Source organism: Coccinella septempunctata, chromosome 8 (genome assembly GCF_907165205.1).
Source record: "Coccinella septempunctata chromosome 8, icCocSept1.1, whole genome shotgun sequence".
Classification (NCBI taxonomy): Eukaryota; Metazoa; Arthropoda; class Insecta; order Coleoptera; family Coccinellidae; genus Coccinella; species Coccinella septempunctata.
The window spans coordinates 4,178,493-4,203,807 of NC_058196.1; the positions used below are offsets into that span (position 1 = coordinate 4,178,493).

General features: G+C 36.4%; 1 protein-coding gene across 1 annotated transcript; it reads right to left on the reverse strand.

Annotated features, from left to right (window-relative positions):
* Window positions 1-4,941: 4,941 nt before the first annotated feature.
* LOC123318221 lies at window positions 4,942-9,378 on the reverse strand. The gene is made up of 4 exons (XM_044904836.1): window positions 9,113-9,378; window positions 7,882-8,362; window positions 6,479-7,811; window positions 4,942-5,057 (listed from the first exon to the last, which is right to left on the reverse strand). Exons 1-4 carry the CDS (start codon window positions 9,376-9,378, stop codon window positions 4,942-4,944), a joined length of 2,196 nt encoding a protein of 731 aa, XP_044760771.1.
* Window positions 9,379-25,315: the final 15,937 nt, after the last annotated feature.

Below are 25,315 nucleotides of genomic sequence, written 5' to 3' on the forward strand. Positions count from 1 at the left end.
GAATGTTCTTGAAATTCCAGGTAGAAACCTGAACGATAGTTAATGCGTTCTCTCAATATTCTGCATCCCTACTTTTTTACTAAATAAAGTTCAGAAATTTTATTCAGTATAATTCTTCCGAATAAAAATTTTTTTTTCATTCATTCTTGTGAACTTTGAATAGTTAACATAATTTCTGGTTTTCGAAATGACATGCAGAATTAAAATAACCAAAAATCATTATACTGTTTCACAAATATATATTTTTCGCGAAATATCATTTTTTTGAATATAAGATGGAATGTCCTCTAAATTCCCAGTTGAATTTGCAGTTTTGTATCTCTTAAACTCAGAAACATCTAAAAAACTCAAGGTATGGTTGCATAATTGTGATTCAATATTTTCAACAATTCTGATATTCCAATCATCACATTCTTCATCTTGTTTGCTTTTCTAACTATAGAGCTGTTTTCAATAGGATACATTTAAAAACATATCATAATGTCTCATAGTTCTTATTCAATCTGAATGACTGACTCTCCTCTGAACACGAGTTTTTGGACTGCTGCTTGATATCGAACTAATTGATAACGGTAGTGATATAATGAAGTAGATCATGGATTACCACTTCGAGGTCAAAAAATAGACGAGATCCGATCAAGTTTGCGACACCGATGATGAAATTCGATTCTCGCTGAATTCCTTATTTTTGTGCCTATCTCCTTTTTACGTACATCAATTTTTTGTTGCTCTTTGTATTGTTTGGCAGTCATGTACCTGTTGAGGCTAATATTAACCCATTCGTTATTTACAGGGAACGCCGGCGGGAGCAGGAAAAACAGTTGAGAGCCAGGATGCAAGAAAATACGGGAGGTACACCACTAGTGCTTCCCCCCCTCTTCGGAAATCCAGTTAAGGTGAGCTTTGAACCATTTATTACATATTTTTACAAATAACCACTGATGTGCTTTCGAAAAGTTTATTGTGTTTTTCGATGAGTCCTATCAGTTTCAAGTACCCTTAGTGATATACTCCAGGGTGTTAGTATTATCACCTTCTAGGAAGAACTGCTCACATCAGGATAAAAACAGAAAGAGCTGTTGATGTATTTACCGTCTGATCTCTCACCTTCTTGAAATGTGACCCAGTCTCACAACGGCCCCTTATGAAATCATCTTTCCGTGCATATTTCAATACCCAATCGAAAGTGTATTTTTCAGAATGTCAAAACAAATACCCACGTATTTCTCATGACCAATTTCCACACATTATATCGATCCATTTTCCACAAGCACGAAAGGTTCTGTGAAATGCAAAAAAAGAGATTCAGAACATCTTAGCGCCCATCAGATGGTATCCAATTTGAATATAAAATGGGCCTATGATTCACAATCCGGGATTGGGGATTCTTAAACGCACCTTTTTTAGTTTCGATCCGCCAGTCAGTATTTGTTCTATCATCTTTCCCTATAGATTAATCACAATATTTTAGAAGTGATATTTTATGTAGACATAATGATATGGATCTCTAAGCCCCAACATTATTTCCTGGAGTCCTCGCGTATAAATCCCCCCATTTCAATTTTTTCGACAACTTCGAAACTTTACAATATCATAACATCTTCGATAATGAAATGATAATTCAAAACTGTATGAGTCATTATAATTATGAAAAATTATCCTAGTAGCCTTGCTTTAATCATCTTTCAACTGATCTCAATTTTTTTTAATTTTTCTCAGGTTCCTACAAATAAGAATGACCCGTTGGTGAAAAGAATTAACGGCGTACTGGGAGAGTATAGCAGGGCCAAGCATTTATTCGATGGGAAGAAGGTCTTGATCCAGCCTGGTTTCACCACTCTATATGCGGTGCAACCGAGAACACACATGCCACCCCATCAGCCAGCAAACAGGGAATTAAATGTAGAATTCACAAGACCCTTACTGACATTGAGATGTGTCTCAACAACGCTATTTTTCCAACTTATTTCAAATACTTGTCAGGATTGATCGGTAGAATGTCACTGCTTAATTTTTGTGACGAGCATTATGAAGATGTTATCCTTGACTTCAGTCAAGGAAGATTCAAATCATCTTGATGCACATTTTATCGTGCAACGCGTCATATCTCAATGTGCAGCCCTTTTTGAAATACCCAAACTTTTACTGAACTACTTTATATAAACAGAATACTAATCAATATTTTTCCTTGCAGACCAACTTCTGTTGAAGCCAGGCACGAGTTGATGAAGAAAAATAACCACCACCATCCTGGCTTTCATTTTATGCCCGAGAAGAAACCGATTCAACACAGGCCAGTCGACAGCAGGCCACACGAAAGCGGCCCTTTTCAGGGCCACCAGGTCAGGCAAATCAACAAAAACAACTACGAACATAGCGGAAACGGCGCATATCAACAAATGATGCGTCGTCCTATGGCCATGGGTCGTCCTACTGCTTATCGAATGACCCGTCCAGCCGGCCCCGTATCGAACCAACAAAGGCCCTTCGACATCAGACCCCACGAACGCGGCCCTTATCAGGGCCACAAGAATAGGCAAATTAACTACAACTATGCCGCCTACAAACAGAAAGTAAATGGTCTATCTCCACTAATAATGCGTCGTCCTATGACCATGGGTGATCCTAGTCATAATCAAGTGAGGCGTACAGCCGTTCCTGTACCGGTAAGTATGAAACACCAGTTCTTCTAAAAATTATGCCTCGCTGTGAAATACGAGCTGAAAGATTTTGGATTTATTTAAATTATTCTATTGCCTTCGTAATTCGACGTACAGCATGTATTATCCTCTCAGCATTTCCATCCAATAAACGTTCTGAGTGGTAAATAAGTGAACTCTTGTCAACTCCAGACTCTTTCAAAAATCGTAGTAAATTTCATTATCGAAACGAGGTATCCTTAATACTTACACATGATTTTTATTTTACAGGACTGTTCAAAAATCTGGGTGTTGAGATTTTTTACAATTACTTAAAAGTGGACTGTTACCAAATGATTGAGTTGGAGATGGTAAAATAAAATCTTTATTGTATATCAAACACGTCACATAATAAATAGACACTCGCATGAAGTGAAATTATATACAACATCTAAACAGAGTGAACCTATTTACAATTATTGAGAAGTTATTGAGAGAATTTGAGAGTAATGTATCAACGAGAAAATCAACGTTGTATTTGCTTGAGAGAAAGAGCAGGTTGAGTGAATTTCATGTATCGAGTAACAAGATCAATTATTATGTGTTTGATAAGAATTGAGATAGATTTACATCAAAACGTGTTTATGTATTTTGAGTTGCATAATAATTGAGCTTGATAGTTATGAAGTGATGTGAGTGTTATCATGCAAGCACAACGTTTACAGTGATAGAGTTTACGATTTCATAAACTGTCTAGCTATCAGAAAAACAGAAGGTTGCAGTGACAACTTGAGAAGTTAGAGATATGTAATGTAGTGAGACAGGTGTAATGAGACAGAATGAGAGAGATGATTACCAACGCTTACAGGAATAGCAAATCTATTAGAAAAGCAGAAGGTGTTTTATGAGAGTACATAAATTGAGGTGAGTCGTGTAACAAATGTAATGTAGAGAGATGATTACCAACGCTTACAGGAATAGCAAATCTATTAGAAAAGCAGAAGGTGTTGTATGAGAGTACATAAATTGAGGTGAGTTGTGTTACAAATGCAATGTAGAGAAATGAAATATTGTAAACGTAGAAAGAGTTAATGAGTAGTATTCATAATTGAGATGAAACAAGAAGAGCAGTTCACAACGTTAGAGAAAATAAATAAGGTATCATAAGTTTCAGGTAATAGAGACATGCAAAAGTGTATAATAAATTATACTTATTGAGTTGAAATCAGATTGGACCTCCTCGAGCATTATCACAAACCAGTCTGTCCAGTAGAGTTGATAGATTGTAGTCCATTATTCAGAGTTCTGAGTGTAGTGAGATGGATTTCGATCTGGTCTATGAGAAGCCTTCGAAGTGTCCAACTTGAGCGTAGAGGTACCTGAAACTTAAGAGGCCTGAGAAGTCTGATCGTAAGAGGTGTAAAGTTAATCTGAGATGACATATATACAAAATGAGAGTGAATACAAGTATATAAGCTTCTAATAGAGTGGTGTGAAATGTGAACTTGGTGCTAAAATTAGAGAAATTAAAATGTGAGTGGTTGTCGAGGTGATGTGATTTAAAGTGAATGGAATATCGATGCATTTCGAGAAGGTTGAAGCAGTTAGATACATTGAGCACGTGGTTGATTGAGAGATTTGGAGAAAATTGAGAAAATATACATGCAAATATGATAGAGAGATGTAGAGCAGAATATTGCAAATGTAATAGTGAGAAAATGCATAGCGATGGAGTGAATGTTGAGAGGAAAATTATGTAGAATGATATTCTAACGTGACACATGCAAAAAAATGATTACATTTTTTTTGTTGAGTGAAAAAAGGACTGTACCTTTTTGAGATGTTAATCGAGTGATAATAATAATATGGAATAATATTATTAGATTTGAGCTGACTGAAAAAGTTGAGAGTGCACTAAAAAATCACGTTAAGAATTCACACCAAGTTCCAATTCACTTGAGCGAACGAAGAATCTAGAGAGAATGAATTAAATTGAGCAGATTCAACAGGTTCCACCGGTTTTTTTGAACAGCTGATTGACAGCGATTTTAAGGTTACGTTCACAGAAGCATGTAACGATAAACGTAGTCACTGAGTTGATAAAGATGTGCACCTAGTGATAGAGTTGGGTTAAAAATTACTCCAATTTTTAACATTCCGGCCGCCATAATTAACGGAGTTGATTATAATCGAGTAGGTCTTCGTGAAATATCCGTTGTGAGGAAGTTGAGGCAATCCATCACTCCAGTGTCTGAGCTACTCAATCCACCCATAACTGGAGCGAACAGACTGCTTTCAATCCTCAGAGTGTGGAGGAATGGGTGAGATGGCTGCACTTGAGATGTGGGTAGTTGTGCCATGAGTTGTTGAGAGCGGTGCCACAGTGCCTTGCATGTAGAGTTGTTTGGTGTGTTTCATCTATAACCAAAGAAGTAAATTGAGAGTGTTGAGGAAGAATAATTGGATGCTTGCTATCTGGGTCGAGCTGAGAATGGGAAATTCGTCCGCCTACACGAATTACACCATTGTTGTCGAGTTGTCGAGTGAGTCTACTGAATACATGTGAAGAGTGAAGTGGAGTCTGTGATTGAAGAGCCTTGAGTTCATGTGGAAAGTAGACCTTTTGAGTTGCCTTTGAGATGCTTCCAAGTCAGTTGAAGTCAGGTGTGTGAGGTGTGCTGGATCCAGCTTGCGTTGGAGTCGTGCGAGAACCTTTGAACAAATAGAGGTGATTCTTAACAATTTATTCAAACTGGAATACCTGTAGATGAGATCCCATGAGTAGTCTGACGTAGTGGAGGTGAGTATAGAGATGACTGGTCTTGCTTCTGATTCATGGTCGGTCGTCGGTGCCGGCTGACGATTTGGCCATGAATCTTCTGACTTGGAAAGCCATGGTGGTCCCGTCCACCATAGCGAGTGGTTGCGAAGTTGAGATGAAGTTAACCCTCGTGATGCACAGTCAGCAGGATTGTCTTTACCGGAAATATACCTCCAATGGGCCCTTGGAGTTAGATCTTGGATTGTTGCAACTCTGTTCCGTACAAAGTCCTTCCAACGTGAAGGGTGAGTGTTGATCCAAGCTAGAGTGATTGAGGAGTCCATCCATAGAGTGGTTGAGTGAATGTTGAGAGCTAAAACATTATGCGCATAATTAACGAGTCGAGAGAGGAGAAGAGCAGCTGATAATTCGGGTCTCGGGATTGTGTGTGGTTTTAAAGGCGATACTTTGGTTTTGGAGCAAAGCATTGTAACTTTGCATTCCTTGGACGGAGTTCGAACGAGAAGGTAGAGAACGGCTGAAATGGCGAGTTGAGATGCATCAGAGAAGCCGTGGAGTTGAATGAAAGAACCCTCTTGAGTGTTAATCCATCTTGGAATTGTGATGCTGGCCAGCTTGGAGAGATCTTCACTGATGTCGTACCATTTCTGTTGGAGTAGTTGAGGTAGAGGTTCGTCCCATGATAACTTTTGGAGCCATAATTCCTGCAACAACATTTTAGCCCTAATCGTAACAGGGGAGACTAAACCGAGTGGATCAAATATTTTTGCAATATGAGATAGAACTGATCGCTTGGTGATCAAAGACCCAGATAGATTGGAGCTGACTTTAAAAGTGAAATAGTCTTCTTGAGGGTACCAGATTAGACCTAACACTTTAGTTGAGTGAGAACCTTCATCGAATGAGATTGGAGTGGGTGTTGATTCTTCCTCTTGAGTGACGTGAGAGAGACTTGAGACGTTTGACTGCCATTTTGCTAGCGGAAGGCCGGCCGCCATGCAAAGGTTCTGGAGTTGTTTGGCAATTTCGAGAAGTTGATGTTCAGTATCTGCTCCACCACAAATATCATCGACATAACGACCTTTCGTTAATGGAGGAATGGCTAGTGGAAAGTTGTGACCCTCATCTTTGAGAAGTTGGAGAAGAACTCTGATTGCCAAAAATGGAGCTGATCTAGTTCCGTATGTGACTGTTGTGAGATGGTATGTCTTCACGTTGTTGTTTGAGTCGAGCCAAAGGATGCTTTGAAGATCCCAATCATCAGGATGAACAAGAATCTGTCTGTACATCTTTGTGATATCTGTAGAGAAGACAAATTTGAATTTACGCACCCACATAAGAACATCTATCACGTCGAGTTGCAGTTTCGCTCCGGTGTGCATAATATCGTTGAGAGAAATACCAGTTGAGGTGGGGCTGGAGCCGTTGAAGACTACTAGCAGTTTCGTTGTAGAGCTGTCTGTTTTGAGAACACCATGATGAGGAAGAAAATATCTTGAGCTGACCTTTTCTGACGAGACTGGTTGCATGTGCTGGAGGAGTTCATATTCATCGAGAAATTGGTGGTAGAGCAGAGAGTAGTCAGGATCCTTGTCGAATTTCCGAATCAAGGCTTGCAGACATCGGAAGGCTCGTTGTCTGGAAGAACCTAAGACGTCAATAGATGATTTCAATGGTAATCTTACCATGTATTTCCCTGAGGAGAGCCTAGAGTGAGTGGAGACAAAGTGGTTTTCACATTCTTGCTCGTCAGAGGTGAGATGTGACGTAGACGTTGGTTGAATTTCTTCCTGTTCCCAAAACTTAGTGAGGAGATGATGAAGGTCTTCATCTTGAACAGTATGAAACATTGGAGATTGGATTGGAAGGCGTTCCTGTTCTTGACACACAGGTCCTAGGATTAGCCAGCCGAAGATTGAGAGTTGCGCGATTGGAGATGATGGAGGGCCTTTTTTCATCTGAGGAAGAACAACTGAGCCATATACATCAGCACCCAAAATGATGTCGATGGCTCTTGAGATGTGGTATTCTGGATCAGCTAACTTGAGATGCTGGAGATGTATAGATTGCTGAAAACATGTATAGAAGGAAGGCAAATTAGAGAAAGATGATGAGAGAATGTGAGCATCAATATTTATATTTTGATGGTCATACGTCGACTTGAGAGTGAGGGCGAGAGATCCTTGTGTCTTAGAAGTCTTTCCATGAATTCCCACAATTACAACATGCGACTTCCTTCTAGAGATGTTGAGTTTTCTGGCTAGATCTTGAGAGATGAAGGTCAGCTCGGATCCACTGTCGATGAGTAGTCGAACCGTGTGTGATCCTGTTGAGGTGATGAGATGGGCGATGGCAGTGGCGAGGAGAGTGTTGAGTCGTGGTTGAGGTAGCTGAAGAAAAATAATTCAACGTTTCTTCGAACTATTTTGACGGCTTTAGAGCTGAGTTGCTAGAACTCACCTCCCTTTGAGCAGATTTTTGAGATGTGAGAGCGTATTGTGGAAGCACTCGAGGGGGTACCGGTGGAACTTTGCAGTGTGGTTTACTGCTGAGAGGAGCATCATGTAGAAGAGTGTGATGACGACTTCCACAGATTTTGCAGATCTTTGTCGTTCTGCAAGAGTGGCGATGATGTCTACCGAGGCAGTTAGAGCAGAGGATGCGATGTAATACTACATCAGCTTTTTCTTGAGGTGAGCGTTTGGAGAAGCGAGGGCAATCTGCAATAAAGTGGTCGTGTCCACAATCATCACAGGTGTAGTTGGGCATAGAAGAGACTTTTGAGATTGGAGTGTTCGAGGAGGCCGGTTTGCTTGAGATGAGTGAAGGAGAAGGTTTATTTTGAGCTGTAACCTTTTGAGAGATGGTGTGCACTGTTGTGCGAGAGCGAGAGGATTCTTGAGGTGACTGTCTCTGGTTGGACTCAGTCCATTCTAGAGCTCTGGAGCGAGATTAGAGGAACTCCATCAACTGAGCGAAGGAGGGAAATTCGTTATTAGAGGAGATGAGAGTTTCCCAATGAGTTCGAGAGGCGTGATCCATACGATTGATGATATGGAACACCAAAAGATTGTTGTTCTGCTCTAGATCTTCACCTAGAGCTTTCAAACTTTGGAGAGGATTGACGATGCTGTCAATAAATTGACGAAGAGATGAGGCGGTAGAATTTTTCTGATTCGCCAATGAGAAGGAGAGAAGTTTTGTGTATTGAGAAGAGAGGAGCAGCCTTTTGTTTTCATATTTGTCCATAAGCTTCTTCCAAGCTATGGGAAAAGAGACTTCCATTAAGGGAAGACTAGAGATGGCGTCGAGAGGTTCGTGAGAGAGACATGTGCGAAGGTAATGTAACCTTTCAATGTCAGAAATTGAGGTGCTATTGATCACGAGTGATTGAAAAAGGTCTCGGAATGCAGGCCATTTTGAGAAGTCGCCTGAGAAGGTGGGAATTGAGATGTCAGGCAATCGAGGACGAGTTTGAGAAGGCTGAGGGACTTGAACAGAAGTGGATGGCTGTGAATCCACAGGATTGAGTGACATATTGAGTTGTATTAATTTCGAGATGGCTGATTGGAATAGAGAGTATTCCTCGAAGAAGACTGAAGATGCGAAGTATTCGTGGTCGAGACACGACTCAGGCCACGCTGACTCAAAATATGAGTGTGTCTTTGAGAAGTTCTTGTGAAGGTCTTGCAGTTGCTCTTGAGTGTGTGACAGGTCCTGCACAGTCCATGTTGAGACGTTGGACAGCTTGGAGAAGATGTCCTTCATGAGTTGCAGTCTACTCATTTGAGTAGCGACTTTTAATTTGAGGTTGGTGGGAAGACCAGCCGAGCGAGTTTGAGGTCCCACATCAGGCTGCGAAGATGTGGAAGATCTGGATGATCGAGTAGGAGGGACCTGCAGTTGAGTGTCATCCTCTTTTGGAGATGGAGAAGATCTTCCCGACTTTTGAGACATGACCTTTTTGAGATGAATGTGATATGAATGAATGATTATTCCAACTCAACCATCCGGCTCGAAGGACCAAATGTTCAAAAATCTGGGTGTTGAGATTTTTGGCAATTACTTAAAAGTGGACTGTTACCAAATGATTGAGTTGGAGAAGGTAAAATAAAATCTTTATTGTATATCAAACACGTCACATAATAAATAGACAGTCGCATGAAGTAAAATTATATACAACATCTAAACAGAGTGAACCTATTTACAATTATTGAGAAGTTATTGAGAGAATTTGAGAGTAATGTATCAACGAGAAAATCAACGTTGTATTTGCTTGAGAGAAAGAGCAGGTTGAGTGAATTTCATATATCGAGTAACAAGATCAATTATTATGTGTTTGATAAGAATTGAGATAGATTTACATCAAAACGTGTTTATGTATTTTGAGTTGCATAATAATTGAGCTTGATAGTTATGAAGTGATGTGAGTGTTATCATGCAAGCACAACGTTTACAGTGATAGAGTTAACGATTTCATAAACTGTCTCGCTATCAGAAAAACAGAAGGTTGCAGTGACAACTTGAGAAGTTAGAGATATGTAATGTAGTGAGACAGGTGTAATGAGACAGAATGAGAGAGATGATTACCAACGCTTACAGGAATAGCAAATCTATTAGAAAAGCAGAAGGTGTTTTATGAGAGTACATAAATTGAGGTGAGTCGTGTAACAAATGTAATGTAGAGAGATGATTACCAACGCTTACAGGAATAGCAAATCTATTAGAAAAGCAGAAGGTGTTGTATGAGAGTACATAAATTGAGGTGAGTTGTGTTACAAATGCAATGTAGAGAAATGAAATATTGTAAACGTAGAAAGAGTTAATGAGTAGTATTCATAATTGAGATGAAACAAGAAGAGCAGTTCACAACGTTAGAGAAAATAAATAAGGTATCATAAGTTTCAGGTAATAGAGACATGCAAAAGTGTATAATAAATTATACTTATTGAGTTGAAATCAGATTGGACCTCCTCGAGCATTATCACAAACTAGTCTGTCCAATAGAGTTGATAGATTGTAGTCCATTATTCAGAGTTCTGAGTGTAGTGAGATGGATTTCGATCTGGTCTATGAGAAGCCTTCGAAGTGTCCAACTTGAGCGTAGAGGTACCTGAAACTTAAGAGGCCTGAGAAGTCTGATCGTAAGAGGTGTAAAGTTAATCTGAGATGACATATATACAAAATGAGAGTGAATACAAGTATATAAGCTTCTAATAGAGTGGTGTGAAATGTGAACTTGGTGCTAAAATTAGAGAAATTATAATGTGAGTGGTTGTCGAGGTGATGTGATTTAAAGTGAATGGAATATCGATGCATTTCGAGAAGGTTGAAGCAGTTAGATACATTGAGCACGTGGTTGATTGAGAGATTTGGAGAAAATTGAGAAAATATACATGCAAATATGATAGAGAGATGTAGAGCAGAATATTGCAAATGTAATAGTGAGAAAATGCATATCGATGGAGTGAATGTTGAGAGGAAAATTATGTAGAATGATATTCCAACGTGACACATGCAAAAAAATGATTACATTTTTTTTGTTGAGTGAAAAAAGGACTGTACCTTTTTGAGATGTTAATCGAGTGATAATAATAATATGGAATAATATTATTAGATTTGAGCTGACTGAAAAAGTTGAGAGTGCATTAAAAATTCACGTTAAGAATTCACACCAAGTTCCAATTCACTTGAGCGAACGAAGAATCTAGAGAGAATGAATTAAATTGAGCAGATTCAACAGGTTCCACCGGTTTTTTTGAACAGCTGATTGACAGCGATTTTAAGGTTACGTTCACAGAAGCATGTAACGATAAACGTAGTCACTGAGTTGATAAAGATGTGCACCTAGTGATAGAGTTGGGTTAAAAATTACTCCAATTTTTAACAAGGACAGAAAAACTCTACTCCACCAGAGTCCAGCTTCCTCGAACTTCGAAGTAGACAGGGCTCTGAAGGAAATGATCATTATGAAAGCAAAACTTTCGCCTATTGTTTCCATTTCGGGGTTGGATATTAACAAAAAAAAATTTATCTTCCATCATCCTAAGGCAACGGTGAGTTTGATAAGATATTTTTTTCCTATTTCAATCCTACATTTTTTTCATATTGATAGGGAGAAAAAGAAACCACATATCGATCAACACTAATTCCTTTTTTCAATTTCAGCTATCAGAGATGCCCCTTTGTAAAGGTTCCTCTACCCCGAGTAAGTACAAATAATTTATCTCCACATTTACGCTCCCAACATTCAACTCATCTGAGAAACTAAAATTTCTTTCGAAACCAAATTTCTCTGATTTGTCTTTGCAATGAAATTTCAACGTATACACACAGACTTCATTTCAAATCTTGAGTCAAAATTCAGGGACGTCGAACGGAACATGAAAATCGCCAATCACGTGATAAAATTGAAATACAATATCACAGGAAGCCTGAATGGAAATCCGCGAACGGGCAGTTTTCAGCCGATGTGATGGTTCTAAATAACCTGATTTTCATTCGAAAACTTGTTCGTTTTCACTTGCGAAAATTTTAGGGAATTCGATTTTTTGGCGGGGTCTTTCAGCTTGTTGAAACTTTTTGTTTCGTTAAGGTCCATTTTTTCATATATGATGAGATTTTAAGGAATCTGAACTACTGAATTTCTTTATCATTTGGCCGACGTTTCGGACATTATTCAGCTTTTTCTCAAGGCTACAATGTAAATTGATATGAAATGTATTGTCGAAGTATTGCACATAATGCTGCTCAGAACTTTAACTAGGAAAACTTCTGATCACCTATGAGGTAATTGGTTGCGAGAATAGATCTAGACCTTGCTGGCTTTCACCAAAATTCGAAATTTTTATCTAGTAACCATTATTTTTCCTTTTCAGAACAGAATGAAAAACTTTCCGATCAAACCTTGCACAACATCTCTGGGACATCAGCGTAAGTAACTCTCCGTCAAACGCTTTCGAACCGCATTCCAAACCGTAGATTCGCATTCAACTAATCCTTAATTTCTCCTCCAGCGATCTCAGAATACAATTGGCGTTGTCCGATATCAGCGACGACGAGGAATAAGACCATTATGTAGTGAAAAGAACGCTGTCTAACATAACGGCGATACCACCCGCCAATCAGATGGACGTCATCCCGCAAATCCTGAAGGACTATCTTGAGAGAGTCAGCGCCCAAAGCAGCAGATTTTTCAGTGCCCATACTCTGTTATAATTATTCAAATAAATAAATAAGCCAAAAATTATATTTTTTCATTCTTGAAACCATCTAACAATTCAAATTTTCAAAAAAATAAAATAGCGATTATGTTAATTTCATAACAAATATTTTTATGAAGTATGTTCACAACAGAAAATAACTGAAAATTTTTGTTTTTGAAAAATATGTACCCGCTCAGTGAGATAATTTTCCTTTTTTGTATTCAATCAACTTGTTCACTTCCTCGAAATCAACACTTCCCGTAAGTTCATTTTCTATAGAAGAGCGTACCGAAGAATTATTTGGAGTATTCTTGAATTTTTTCGGAACCTTTCTCTTACCTCTTTCTCTTTCAATACATTCGCAGGAATAATTTCTTTTATTAAAACCATTTCTCCACTCATCGTATGGTTTCAAAATTTTGATATAATAATTTCAACTCTTTCAGTATTTTAACTGAGGTTACTTTATTTGAGGTTGCTCAAAACACCTCTTTAAATGGAGAATATTCTCGAATCAAATATATAACGTTGAAACGGATTAATTGGGTTATTCACGAGAGTTACATATATAGCATCATTGATTTTTTATAGAACTTTCTGAGCTGAGGAGTTGATAATTTTTCTTTATCTCTCATATCGTCTATCTGAGCTGAATTTGCATTATCGATTCTGTTTTCAATTGTAGTGATATAATTAATAATATGAAACAAAAAAATAAATATCATAGACTATATAAGAGGCATTTACTAAGTTGTTACTATGAAAGATTCAATGAATTAAGATCCAAAATTAAAAAAGATATTAGAACTGCTTATAAAAAATATTTGATGAATGTAGAAGTAGAACTTCAAGAAAACCCTAAAAAGTTTTGGAATTTTATCAATAACAAAAAAGATATCACTAGGATACCAGGTGAGATGGAGTATGGGGGTGAAATCTTATCAGACGGTTCACAAATAGTAAATGCATTTGCAGATCACTTCTCTAAAAATTATACAAGGCAGGAACCGGGTTGTTTAGATAATGTTTGCAATGCTGATCGTGGTGGGTTTTTCCATATAAGTCAGATAACTGTGGAAGATATTGAAGAGGCTATTCAAAATTTGAAACCAAAAAAAAGTATGGGTCCTGATAATTTACCGGCATGTGTAATTAGGCAGTGTGCAGATATTTTTGCGAAACCATTTTTCATATTATTTAATTTATCCTTGAAAACAGCTAGTTTTCCGACATGTCTTAAAACAGCCTTCATATGCCCAGTATATAAAACGGGTGAAAAAGAAAAAATAGTGAATTACCGGCCTATTTCTATCATTTCAAATATTGCAAAAGTGTTTGAATCGGTCTTATATAAATATATTATGTTTCACGTGAAGAACAAAATCCCAGTTCAACAGCATGGTTTCACTGCTGGTAGGTCTACATCATCAAACTTGATCGAGTTTGTTGAATATTCCTTGAATGCCTTTTCTAATCATTCTCAAGTAGATGTGCTTTATCTGGATGCAGTTAAAGCCTTCGATAGGGTACCCCATGACATTATATTGTTTAAGCTTCTGCATATACACAATTTTTCACCTCATTTGGTTTCTTTTTTTGATTCTTATTTGGGTGGGAGAACTCAGTGTGTGAGGATAAATCAATTTTTTTCTGAAAACTTCGAAGCCACATCAGGGGTACCACAGGGTTCAAACCTTGGGCCCTTGTTGTTCCTTCTTTATATCAATGATATTGTTGATGTTGTGACTTTCTCTGAGATGAGTCTCTATGCTGATGATGTGAAGTTATATAGGATTATTAGAAATCCTAATGATGCAGAGGAACTGAGGTCTGATTTGGATAGGGTTGTGGCCTGGGCTAAAAGAAATAAACTGACATTTAACAGTGCGAAATGTTCTCTTGTAACATTTTCTAGAAAAAAGGTGGACCTTATCTATAATTATGCTGTGGACGGTGATCCCTTGACTAGACTCGAGAAAATCAAAGATTTAGGTGTATCATTTGATAGATCTTTAACCTTTAATGATCATATTGATGAAGTAGTTAAAAATTCTTATAAGATGCTTGGGTTCATTTTGAGGAACACTAGAGAGTTCACAAACTTTAGAACATTAAAAATCCTATTTGATTCATATGTTATATCTAGACTTGAGTATTGTTCGGTTGTTTGGAATCCTAGTTATTTGTGTCAACAAAGAAAGATTGAAGGTGTAATCAAGAAATTTCTTAATAATGTTAACTTTATATTACGTAAGAGTAAAAATAGTTTTAACAATAATTTAAAAAATTATAATTTGATAACACTAGAAAATAGAAGATTTATTGCTGAAATAGTTTACCTACATAAAACTATCACAAATGAAAATACTGACAGTGCTACACTTGATAAATTACTTTTCTCAGTACCGAGGATTAATGTGAGATCTCATTCTACATTCTATTTACCTTGCCCTAGAACAAATTATATGAAATTTTCTCCAATACATTCAAAGTGTGATAAGTAAAATAGGGTTCAGGATGTATGTGATTTGTTTTCGCACTCAACATCTCAAATAAAGCGAAAACTGTATGACTACTTCTATGATTCAATAATTGCAACTTGAGAGTTCAAACTTGTTTTCAATTTTTTTTTTTTTTTTTGTTTCATTCTTTTGTTGATGATTTCAATTATGTATTGTATATTCAAGAACCGTAATGGTTGAAATTGAATCGGATTGATAATTATTAGTGTACAATTGTTATTAGTAATAGCCGACTCAAGAATCGGAAACTAGAATACTTGTATTGTGGAATCTGTATGAGTTGTATCAATAAATAAATAAATAAATTGAGAACATTTCAAAACTGCTGCAGAAGAAGCTACAGCTCCAAAGCAACAACAGCAACCAACGAGTCCAATTCAATTGCCGACTCGAACCGCTGAAGGTGCTGCGCAGGATATTCAGCCAGTGCTTACCCAAGCGGGGTTAGTTAGAAAGCGCATGAAGTGGACAACGTCCATGAATGAAACTATTGTGCGCATATATAACTCCATCACGGGACTAGGGCAGAACACGAACAACTATAGGAAAAGGCTCCATGAGGAATTCTGCAACGCCTACCCAAATATAAATGTCACTGAACAACGGGTGGCAGACCAGTACCGCGTAATTCTGAGAAATGAACTAATACCAATGGCCAGAATCGACGCAATTAAACAAGAACTTCAGCGTCCGCCAGTAACAGAGAGCGACACCAACATCTCTGATGAGATTCACATGCCTGGGCAACAACAGCCAGAAGAAATTGACGCTGAAAGTCCATCTTGCAACCCAAGTGAGGCAGAACACCAGGACGATAGGGAAGAGCTCCACCGACAAATTGACTCTGAGATGAGGAGATATTTTGCCGAATTGGAAGGAACAGATCCTCTTCATCGAATAGCACCTCCCCGACTCAATACATCCAAGAATATGTCACTCATAATCGACATCTTGAATAAGGACGTTTTACCTGAGTACCTGCAGAATGGCAGTTCATTGGAATATCTTCATCTAGTTTTTTACTGTGCAACGACGGCTAAAATCATAGGGGCAAAAATTCGCCGAACGAACAACGATGGTCCAAAATTACACAAATTATATGCGCCACCATGGCAGAAACGTCTTCAACACAAAACAGAGAGACTAATAAGAGACATTGGACGACTGACGGAGTACGTGAACGGAAATCGCGGAAGGAAGGTTGTGAAAGCTGCCAAAGAAATCATGGATAGAAACAGAACACACACAGAACGAGAGACTGAGAATGCTTCAGCTCACCACTGCCTCGACACTCTGAAGCAAAAGCTAAGTCTGTATGCAGAACGCCTGAGAAGATATAAAAGCAATTAAGAAAATGGAAAGTTACCACCAAAAGAAGCCATTGAACAATTCTGGACCGAACAATTATCAACGAAACCTCAGTTCAATGGAGATACCGGATGAATTGAAGATGAAAAGTCTGAAGCTGTAAAATATGAGCCGATACAACATGACATAATCACAATTGAAGAAGTAAAATCAGCTATCAGAGGACTACACAACTGGAAAACACCTGGGCCTGATGGATTACAGAACTTCTGTATCAAGAAACTTTGGATCATGCATGACAAATTGACCTCCGCAATAAATGATGTCATTGAAAATCCTGAAAGAATGCCAATATTCCTTACACATGGCACAACGTACCTGTTACCTAAAGGCGAAAGGAATACAGAAGACCCATCCAAATACCGACCAATCACATGTCTTCCAACGATGTACAAATTAATCACATCGTGCATTTCAAATCGAATTCACAACCATTGCGAAAGGAATAACATCATCGCCATGCAACAAAAAGGATGCACCAAAGAGAGCAGAGGGTGCAAAAAACAGCTAATAATTGATTCAGTTATCGGCAATCAAGCGTTCTCCAAGCGAAGGAATCTTTACGCTGCGTACATAGACTACAAGAAAGCATTCGATTCCATACCTCACGAATGGCTCTTGACTATCTTGAATATTTACAAGGTGGATCCCAATATTGTTAAGTTCCTGAAAAACGCTATGTCAACCTGGCGTACTAGTCTTCAAATGAAAGCCGCAGATGGCTCCATTACGACAGGACCTATTCCAATAAGACGCGGAATTTTCCAAGGGGATTCGCTGAGCCCTCTGTGGTTCTGCATGGCTCTGAATCCCTTGTCTCATAGATTGAACTCTACGGACTACGGATTTGCCATCAAAAGCGGCAGTAGAACTATGATGAAACTGAATCATCTCCTTTACATGGACGATTTGAAACTCTTCGCATCTACCAAAAAACAAATGCAACAGATGCTGAAAATGGTGGAAGGATTTTCGGAAGACATCAAAATGAAGTTTGGATTAGAAAAATGTCGACTGCTCAACATAACGAGATGGAAAATAGAAGATGGTACGTTCAAACTCAGAGAAGGTGCAGAAATTTAAGCATTGAAGGAAGGAGACACATACAAGTATCTGGGCATAAAATAGGCAAGAAAAATCAATCAGATCCAGATGAAGAAAGAACTAACGGAGGAGTTCACCCGAAGATTGAGAAGGATAATGAGAACTGGCCTTTACAGCAAGAATCTGATAAAAGCTATCAATACCTACGCTTGCTCGGCGCTGAGCTACTCATTCGGTATCATCTCTTGGACCACCACCGATTTAGCAGCCTTACAAAGAAAAATAAGGACGATGCTCACTAAACACAATAAACATCACCCCAAAAGCTCAATAGAACGGACCGAGCTGCCACGACATCTTGGGGGTAGAGGAATTGTTGATTTGTCCAACCGTATGACCCAGGAAATTGAAGGACTTCGAAAATATTTTCTGAGCAAGGCTGCTTCGTCAGAACTCCATCGAGTAGTTTGTGTTGCTGATACTTCTACACCGTTAAAGCTACAGCAGGACCACTTGGAAACCGTCGAACACTCTGCAGAAAGTAAAATGCAGAAACTGATTGGCAAACCTTTGCATGGGAGGCACCAGAACGAGGTCAACCATGATTACGTCGACATTTCTGCGTCGAACTACTGGTTGACTTCCGGAAGGTTGTTTCCTGAGACAGAGGGCTTCATGCTTGCCATCCAGGATCAGGTGATTCCAACAAGGAACTACATGAAATATATCGCCAAGGATGCCTCAGTGGCGGATGATAGCTATCGTTATGGCTGTGCGACACATGAAACTATCCAGCACATCACCGGGGGATGTCAGAAGTTCGCGGGCACGGAGTACAAAAATAGACATGATGCCGTTGCGAAGATTCTTCACCAAGAATTGGCACTAAAACACCAACTTCTAAGTTCGAAAAAGGTTTCTTATTACAATTACCATCCGGATGCTGTATTGGAAAATGAACATCACAAGCTCTATTGGGATCGCACGGTTCTCACAGACCGGAAAATAACCCACAATAGACCAGACCTCATATTGCTCAATAAGGATGAGGACACAGCACTTTTCATCGATGTGGCGATTCCAAATAATAACAATCTTCTAGATAGGCACGCTGAAAAAATTTCAAAGTACAGAGATCTCGAGGAGCAAACCAGGAGACAGTGGAAGCTGAAAGATGTCAAGACCATCCCTATTGTCATATCATCTACAGGCCTGATACCGAAGAAACTACTGGAGAACTTGAGGAAACTTCAGCTGGACGAAAATATTTCTAGAGTGATGCAGAAGGCGGTACTGCTGGGAACGGCGAGAACTGTACGCAAGTACATGGGAAATTCAGAGGAACACCGTCTGCTCCGACAGGAAGTGCGGACGGAGCAGGAATCCAACTTACAGCAGGGATCCGAGGAGCGACCTGAACCCGACCAACACCACGAGCCCGAAAACCTGGAAAGGGCTCCAACAGAGCTTAATCCTTTTGATATCTGAGATATCTGGGATAAGTGAATTTTCCTCTGAAGAGGAGTGTGAAAGCCGCAAGGCTAAAGTCATAAAGCTCTGTTTTATAATAGGCAGTGATTTCTCTGAATTTCAGGATTTTCATAATTTTCAATAGAGAATTACTCAATTTTTTCGGAACGTTACTGTAACCATTTCTATACTTATATATCTGCAGTATTTTCTTCGATTGAGACCATTTCAAATTTTAACGTATGATTTCATAATTGTGATTCAAAATTTCCAACAATTATAAAATTTCAATTCTGACTTTATTCATTTTATTTACCTTTGGCATTCATAAGACTGTTTTTCCATTTAATGCTTGTGGACTTTGAGTAGTTGAACATCTACACGGTTCTTCAAAATTACATGCAGAATCAAAATAACCCAAAAACATTATTCCTCTTCAAGAATATTGATTTTTCGTGAGGTAATATGCTTTCGACGAATGAAATAGAATGTTCTCGAAACTCCAGGTAAAAACCTGATCGAAAGTTAATGCGTTTTCTCAAAATTCTGCATCCCTACTCTTTCACTAGATAACGTCATGTTCTGAAATTCTATTCAGTATAACTCTGTTCGCTCTTTTGAGAGGTTGAAAATCTCGGCGGATTCCTCAGTGTCTTCTCGATCATTGGCAAAATTGTGTGAATTTTTTCATTCAGAATACCGTATCGATAAAATTTGAAAATGAGGTTAACTAATGATTGGTACGAGAAGTTGATGTAAGTAGTGTATATTCAGCATGACTTCGAATTAATTAGTGTAGAAAAAGTTGTTAACATCAAAATATTTTTCATTCAATCAAGTCTCCAGAGAATTTCAGGTTTCTTATATTTCCCACTAATCAATTTTTGAATCTGTTTGAATAGCCACTCTAACCCCGTACTAATTCAATACATTTGCAGAATTGATATTCTTTCCGTTAAAAATATTTCTCCACTCATCCTATTGTTTCAAAATTGTGATTCAATATTTTCAACCCTTCAATAATCAATTATACTCTTTCCCCGTTTTGTTTGCGTCTTGAGATATGAAACAGGCTTATTTCTTTCATTTTTGTGGACTTTGAGTAGCAGAAAATCATTCCGGTTCTTCAAAATTACATGCATATTCAAAATAACAAATAATCATGATACCGTTTCGCGAGAATAGAATTTCAGCAAAGTATTATTCTTTTGAAAAATAGGATAGAATGTTGTCGAAATTCTAGATTAAATTTGCATTATTGATTTCCTTTTCAATTGAGAACCTTCCAAATCCTATCGTTCGGTTTCTCAATTGTGATTCAATATTTTCAATATTTCAATTATCTTTTTTCTTTTTGCTCTTAGAAATGAAAGTTTTTTTTTCATTCATTCTTGTGATATTTGAATGGTTAACATAATTGCAGTTTTTAGAAATTACATGAAGAATCGAAATAACAAATGATCATGATACAGTTTCACGAATTTAGACTTTTAGCAAAGTATTGTTCTTTTGAAAAATATGATAGAATGTTCTCGAAATTCCAGGTAGAAACCTGACCGTTAGTTAATGCGTGCTCTCAAAATTCTGCATCCCTACTGTTTTAGTAGATAACGTTCTATTCAGTATAACACTGTTCGCTCTTTTGAGAAGTTGAAAATTTCGGCGTATTCCTTAGTGTCTTCTAGATCATTGGCAAAGTTTTGTGAATCTTTTCATTCAGAATACCGTATCGATAAAATTTGAAAATGAGGTTAACTAATGATTGGTACGAGAAGTTGATGTAAGTAGTGTATATTCAGCATGACTTCGAATTAGTTAGTGTAGAAAAAGTTGTTAACATCAAAATATTTTTCATTCAATCAAGTCTCCAGAGAATTTCAGGTTTCTTATATTTCCCACTAATCAATTTTTGAATCTTTTTGAATAGCCACTCTAACCCCGTACTAATTCAATACATTTGCAGAATTGATATTCTTTCCGTTAAAAATATTTCTCCACTCATCCTATTGTTTCAAAATTGAGATTCAATATTTTCAACCCTTCAATAATCAATTATACTCTTTCCCCGTTTTGTTTGCGTCTTGAGATATGAAACAGGCTTATTTCTTTCATTTTTGTGGACTTTGAGTAGCAGAAAATCATTTCGGTTCTTCAAAATCACATGCATATTCAAAATAACAAATAATCATGATACCGTTTCGCGAGAATAGAGTTTCAGCAAAGTATTATTCTTTTGAAAAATAGGAAAGAATGTTGTCGAAATTCTAGATTAAATTTGCATAATTGATTTCCTTTTCAATTGAGAATCTTCCAAAACCTATCGTTCGGTTTCTCAATTGTGATTCAATATTTCAATTATCTTTTTTCTTTTTGCTCTTAGAAATAAAAGTTTTTTTTTCATTCATTCTTGTGATATTTGAATGGTTAACATAATTGCAGTTTTTAGAAATTACATGAAGAATCGAAATAACAAATGATCATGATACAGTTTCACGAATTTAGACTTTTAGCAAAGTATTGTTCTTTTGAAAAATATGATAGAATGTTCTCGAAATTCCAGGTAGAAACCTGACCGTTAGTTAATGCGTGCTCTCAAAATTCTGCATCCCTACTCTTTTAGTAGATAACGTTCTATTCAGTATAACACTGTTCGCTCTTTTGAGAAGTTGAAAATTTCGGCGTATTCCTTAGTGTCTTCTAGATCATTGGCAAAGTTTTGTGAATCTTTTCATTCAGAATACCGTATCGATAAAATTTGAAAATGAAGTTAACTAATGATTGCTACGAGAAGCTGATGTAAGTAGTGTATATTCAGAATGACTTCGAATTAGTTAGTGTAGAAAAAGTTAATAACATCAAGATATTTTTCATTTAATCAAGTCTCCAGTGAATTTCAGGTTTCTTATATTTCTCACTAATCAATTTTTAAATTTTTTTGAATAGCCACTCTAACCTCGTACTAATTCAATACATTTGCTGAATTGATTCTTTTCGTTGAAAATATTTCTCCACTCATCGCATGGTTTCAAAATTGTGATTCAATGTTTTCAACCCTGCAATAATCAAATAAACTGTTTCTTCCTTTTGTTTGGGTTTTGAAATATAAAACAGGCTTATTTCTTTCATTTTTGTGGACTTTGACTAGCAGAAAATCATTTCGGTTCTTCAAAATTACATGCATATTCAAAATAACAAACAATCATGATACCGTTTCGCGAGAATAGAATTTTAGCAAAGTATTATTCTTTTGAAAAATAGGATAGAATTTACTCGAAATTCTAGGTTAAATTTGCATTATTGATTTCCTTTTCAATTGAGAACATTCCAAAACCTATCGTTCGGTTTCTCAATTGTGATTCAATATTTTCAATATTTCAATTATCTTTTTTTCTTTTTGCTTATCCAAATATAAATTTTTTTTTCATTCATTCTTTTGATTTTTGAATATTTAACATGATTTCAGTTTCTTAAAATTACATGAAGAATCGAAATAACAAATAATCATGATACAGTTTCACGAATATAGACTTTTAGCAAAATATCATTATTTCGAAAAAAAAAAGATAGAATATTCTCGAAACTCCAGGTAGAAACCTGACCGATAGTTAATGAGTTTTCTCAAAATTCGGCATCCCTACTCTTTTAGTAGATAAAGTTCTATTCAGTATAACTCTGTTCGCTCTTTTGAGAAGTTGAAAATTTTGGCGAAATCCTTAGTGTCTTCTAGATCATTGACAAAGTTTTGTGAATTTTTTCATTCAGAATACCGTATCGATAAAATTCGAAAATGAAGTTAACTAATAATTGGTACAAGGAGTTGATGTAAGTAGTGTATATTCAGCATAACATCGAAATATTTTTCATTTAATCAAGTCTCCATTGAATTTCAGGTTTCTTATATTTCCCACTAATCACTTTTTAAATTTTTTTGAATAGCCACTCTAACCCCGTACTAATTCAATACATTTGCAGAATTGATATTCTTTTCGTTGAAAATATTTCTCCACTTATCGTATTGTTTCAAAATTTTGATTCGATATTTTCAACCCTTCAATAATCAAATAAACTGTTTCTTCTTTTTGTTTGCGTTTTGAAATATAAAACAGGCTTATTTCTTTCATTTTTGTGGACTTTGACTAGCAGAAAATCATTTCGGTTCCTCAAAATTACATGCATATTCAAAATAACAAATAATCATGATACCGTTTCGCGAGAATAGAATTTCAGCAAAGTATTATTCTTTTGAAAAATAGGAAAGAATGTTGTCGAAATTCTAGATTAAATTTGCATAATTGATTTCCTTTTCAATTGAGAATCTTCCAAAACCTATCGTTCGGTTTCTCAATTGTGATTCAATATTTCAATTATCTTTTTTCTTTTTGCTCTTAGAAATAAAAGTTTTTTTTTCATTCATTCTTGTGATATTTGAATGGTTAACATAATTGCAGTTTTTAGAAATTACATGAAGAATCGAAATAACAAATGATCATGATACAGTTTCACGAATTTAGACTTTTAGCAAAGTATTGTTCTTTTGAAAAATATGATAGAATGTTCTCGAAATTCCAGGTAGAAACCTGACCGTTAGTTAATGCGTGCTCTCAAAATTCTGCATCCCTACTCTTTTAGTAGATAACGTTCTATTCAGTATAACACTGTTCGCTCTTTTGAGAAGTTGAAAATTTCGGCGTATTCCTTAGTGTCTTCTAGATCATTGGCAAAGTTTTGTGAATCTTTTCATTCAGAATACCGTATCGATAAAATTTGAAAATGAAGTTAACTAATGATTGCTACGAGAAGCTGATGTAAGTAGTGTATATTCAGAATGACTTCGAATTAGTTAGTGTAGAAAAAGTTAATAACATCAAGATATTTTTCATTTAATCAAGTCTCCAGTGAATTTCAGGTTTCTTATATTTCTCACTAATCAATTTTTAAATTTTTTTGAATAGCCACTCTAACCTCGTACTAATTCAATACATTTGCTGAATTGATTCTTTTCGTTGAAAATATTTCTCCACTCATCGCATGGTTTCAAAATTGTGATTCAATGTTTTCAACCCTGCAATAATCAAATAAACTGTTTCTTCCTTTTGTTTGGGTTTTGAAATATAAAACAGGCTTATTTCTTTCATTTTTGTGGACTTTGACTAGCAGAAAATCATTTCGGTTCTTCAAAATTACATGCATATTCAAAATAACAAACAATCATGATACCGTTTCGCGAGAATAGAATTTTAGCAAAGTATTATTCTTTTGAAAAATAGGATAGAATTTACTCGAAATTCTAGGTTAAATTTGCATTATTGATTTCCTTTTCAATTGAGAACATTCCAAAACCTATCGTTCGGTTTCTCAATTGTGATTCAATATTTTCAATATTTCAATTATCTTTTTTTCTTTTTGCTTATCCAAATATAAATTTTTTTTTCATTCATTCTTTTGATTTTTGAATATTTAACATGATTTCAGTTTCTTAAAATTACATGAAGAATCGAAATAACAAATAATCATGATACAGTTTCACGAATATAGACTTTTAGCAAAATATCATTATTTCGAAAAAAAAAAGATAGAATATTCTCGAAACTCCAGGTAGAAACCTGACCGATAGTTAATGAGTTTTCTCAAAATTCGGCATCCCTACTCTTTTAGTAGATAAAGTTCTATTCAGTATAACTCTGTTCGCTCTTTTGAGAAGTTGAAAATTTTGGCGAAATCCTTAGTGTCTTCTAGATCATTGACAAAGTTTTGTGAATTTTTTCATTCAGAATACCGTATCGATAAAATTCGAAAATGAAGTTAACTAATAATTGGTACAAGGAGTTGATGTAAGTAGTGTATATTCAGCATAACATCGAAATATTTTTCATTTAATCAAGTCTCCATTGAATTTCAGGTTTCTTATATTTCCCACTAATCACTTTTTAAATTTTTTTGAATAGCCACTCTAACCCCGTACTAATTCAATACATTTGCAGAATTGATATTCTTTTCGTTGAAAATATTTCTCCACTTATCGTATTGTTTCAAAATTTTGATTCGATATTTTCAACCCTTCAATAATCAAATAAACTGTTTCTTCTTTTTGTTTGCGTTTTGAAATATAAAACAGGCTTATTTCTTTCATTTTTGTGGACTTTGACTAGCAGAAAATCATTTCGGTTCCTCAAAATTACATGCATATTCAAAATAACAAATAATCATGATACCGTTTCGTGAGAATTACATTACATTACTTAGATTATAAACTTTTAGCAGAGTATTAATCTTTCGAAAAATAAG

Excerpts from the sequence above, each read along its gene's own strand:
- LOC123318221 (XM_044904836.1), bottom strand. The coding sequence starts at position 9,378 with ATGTCTCAAAAGTCGGGAAGATCTTCTCCATCTCCAAAAGAGGATGAC. Across the intron at positions 8,363-9,112 it reads TCACACACTCAAGAGCAACT|AGCTCTAGAATGGACTGAGT; the intron begins GCAAGACCTTCA and ends ATCTCGCTCCAG. Across the intron at positions 5,058-6,478 it reads TTATGTCGATGATATTTGTG|ATGAAACACACCAAACAACT; the intron begins GTGGAGCAGATA and ends CTTTGGTTATAG.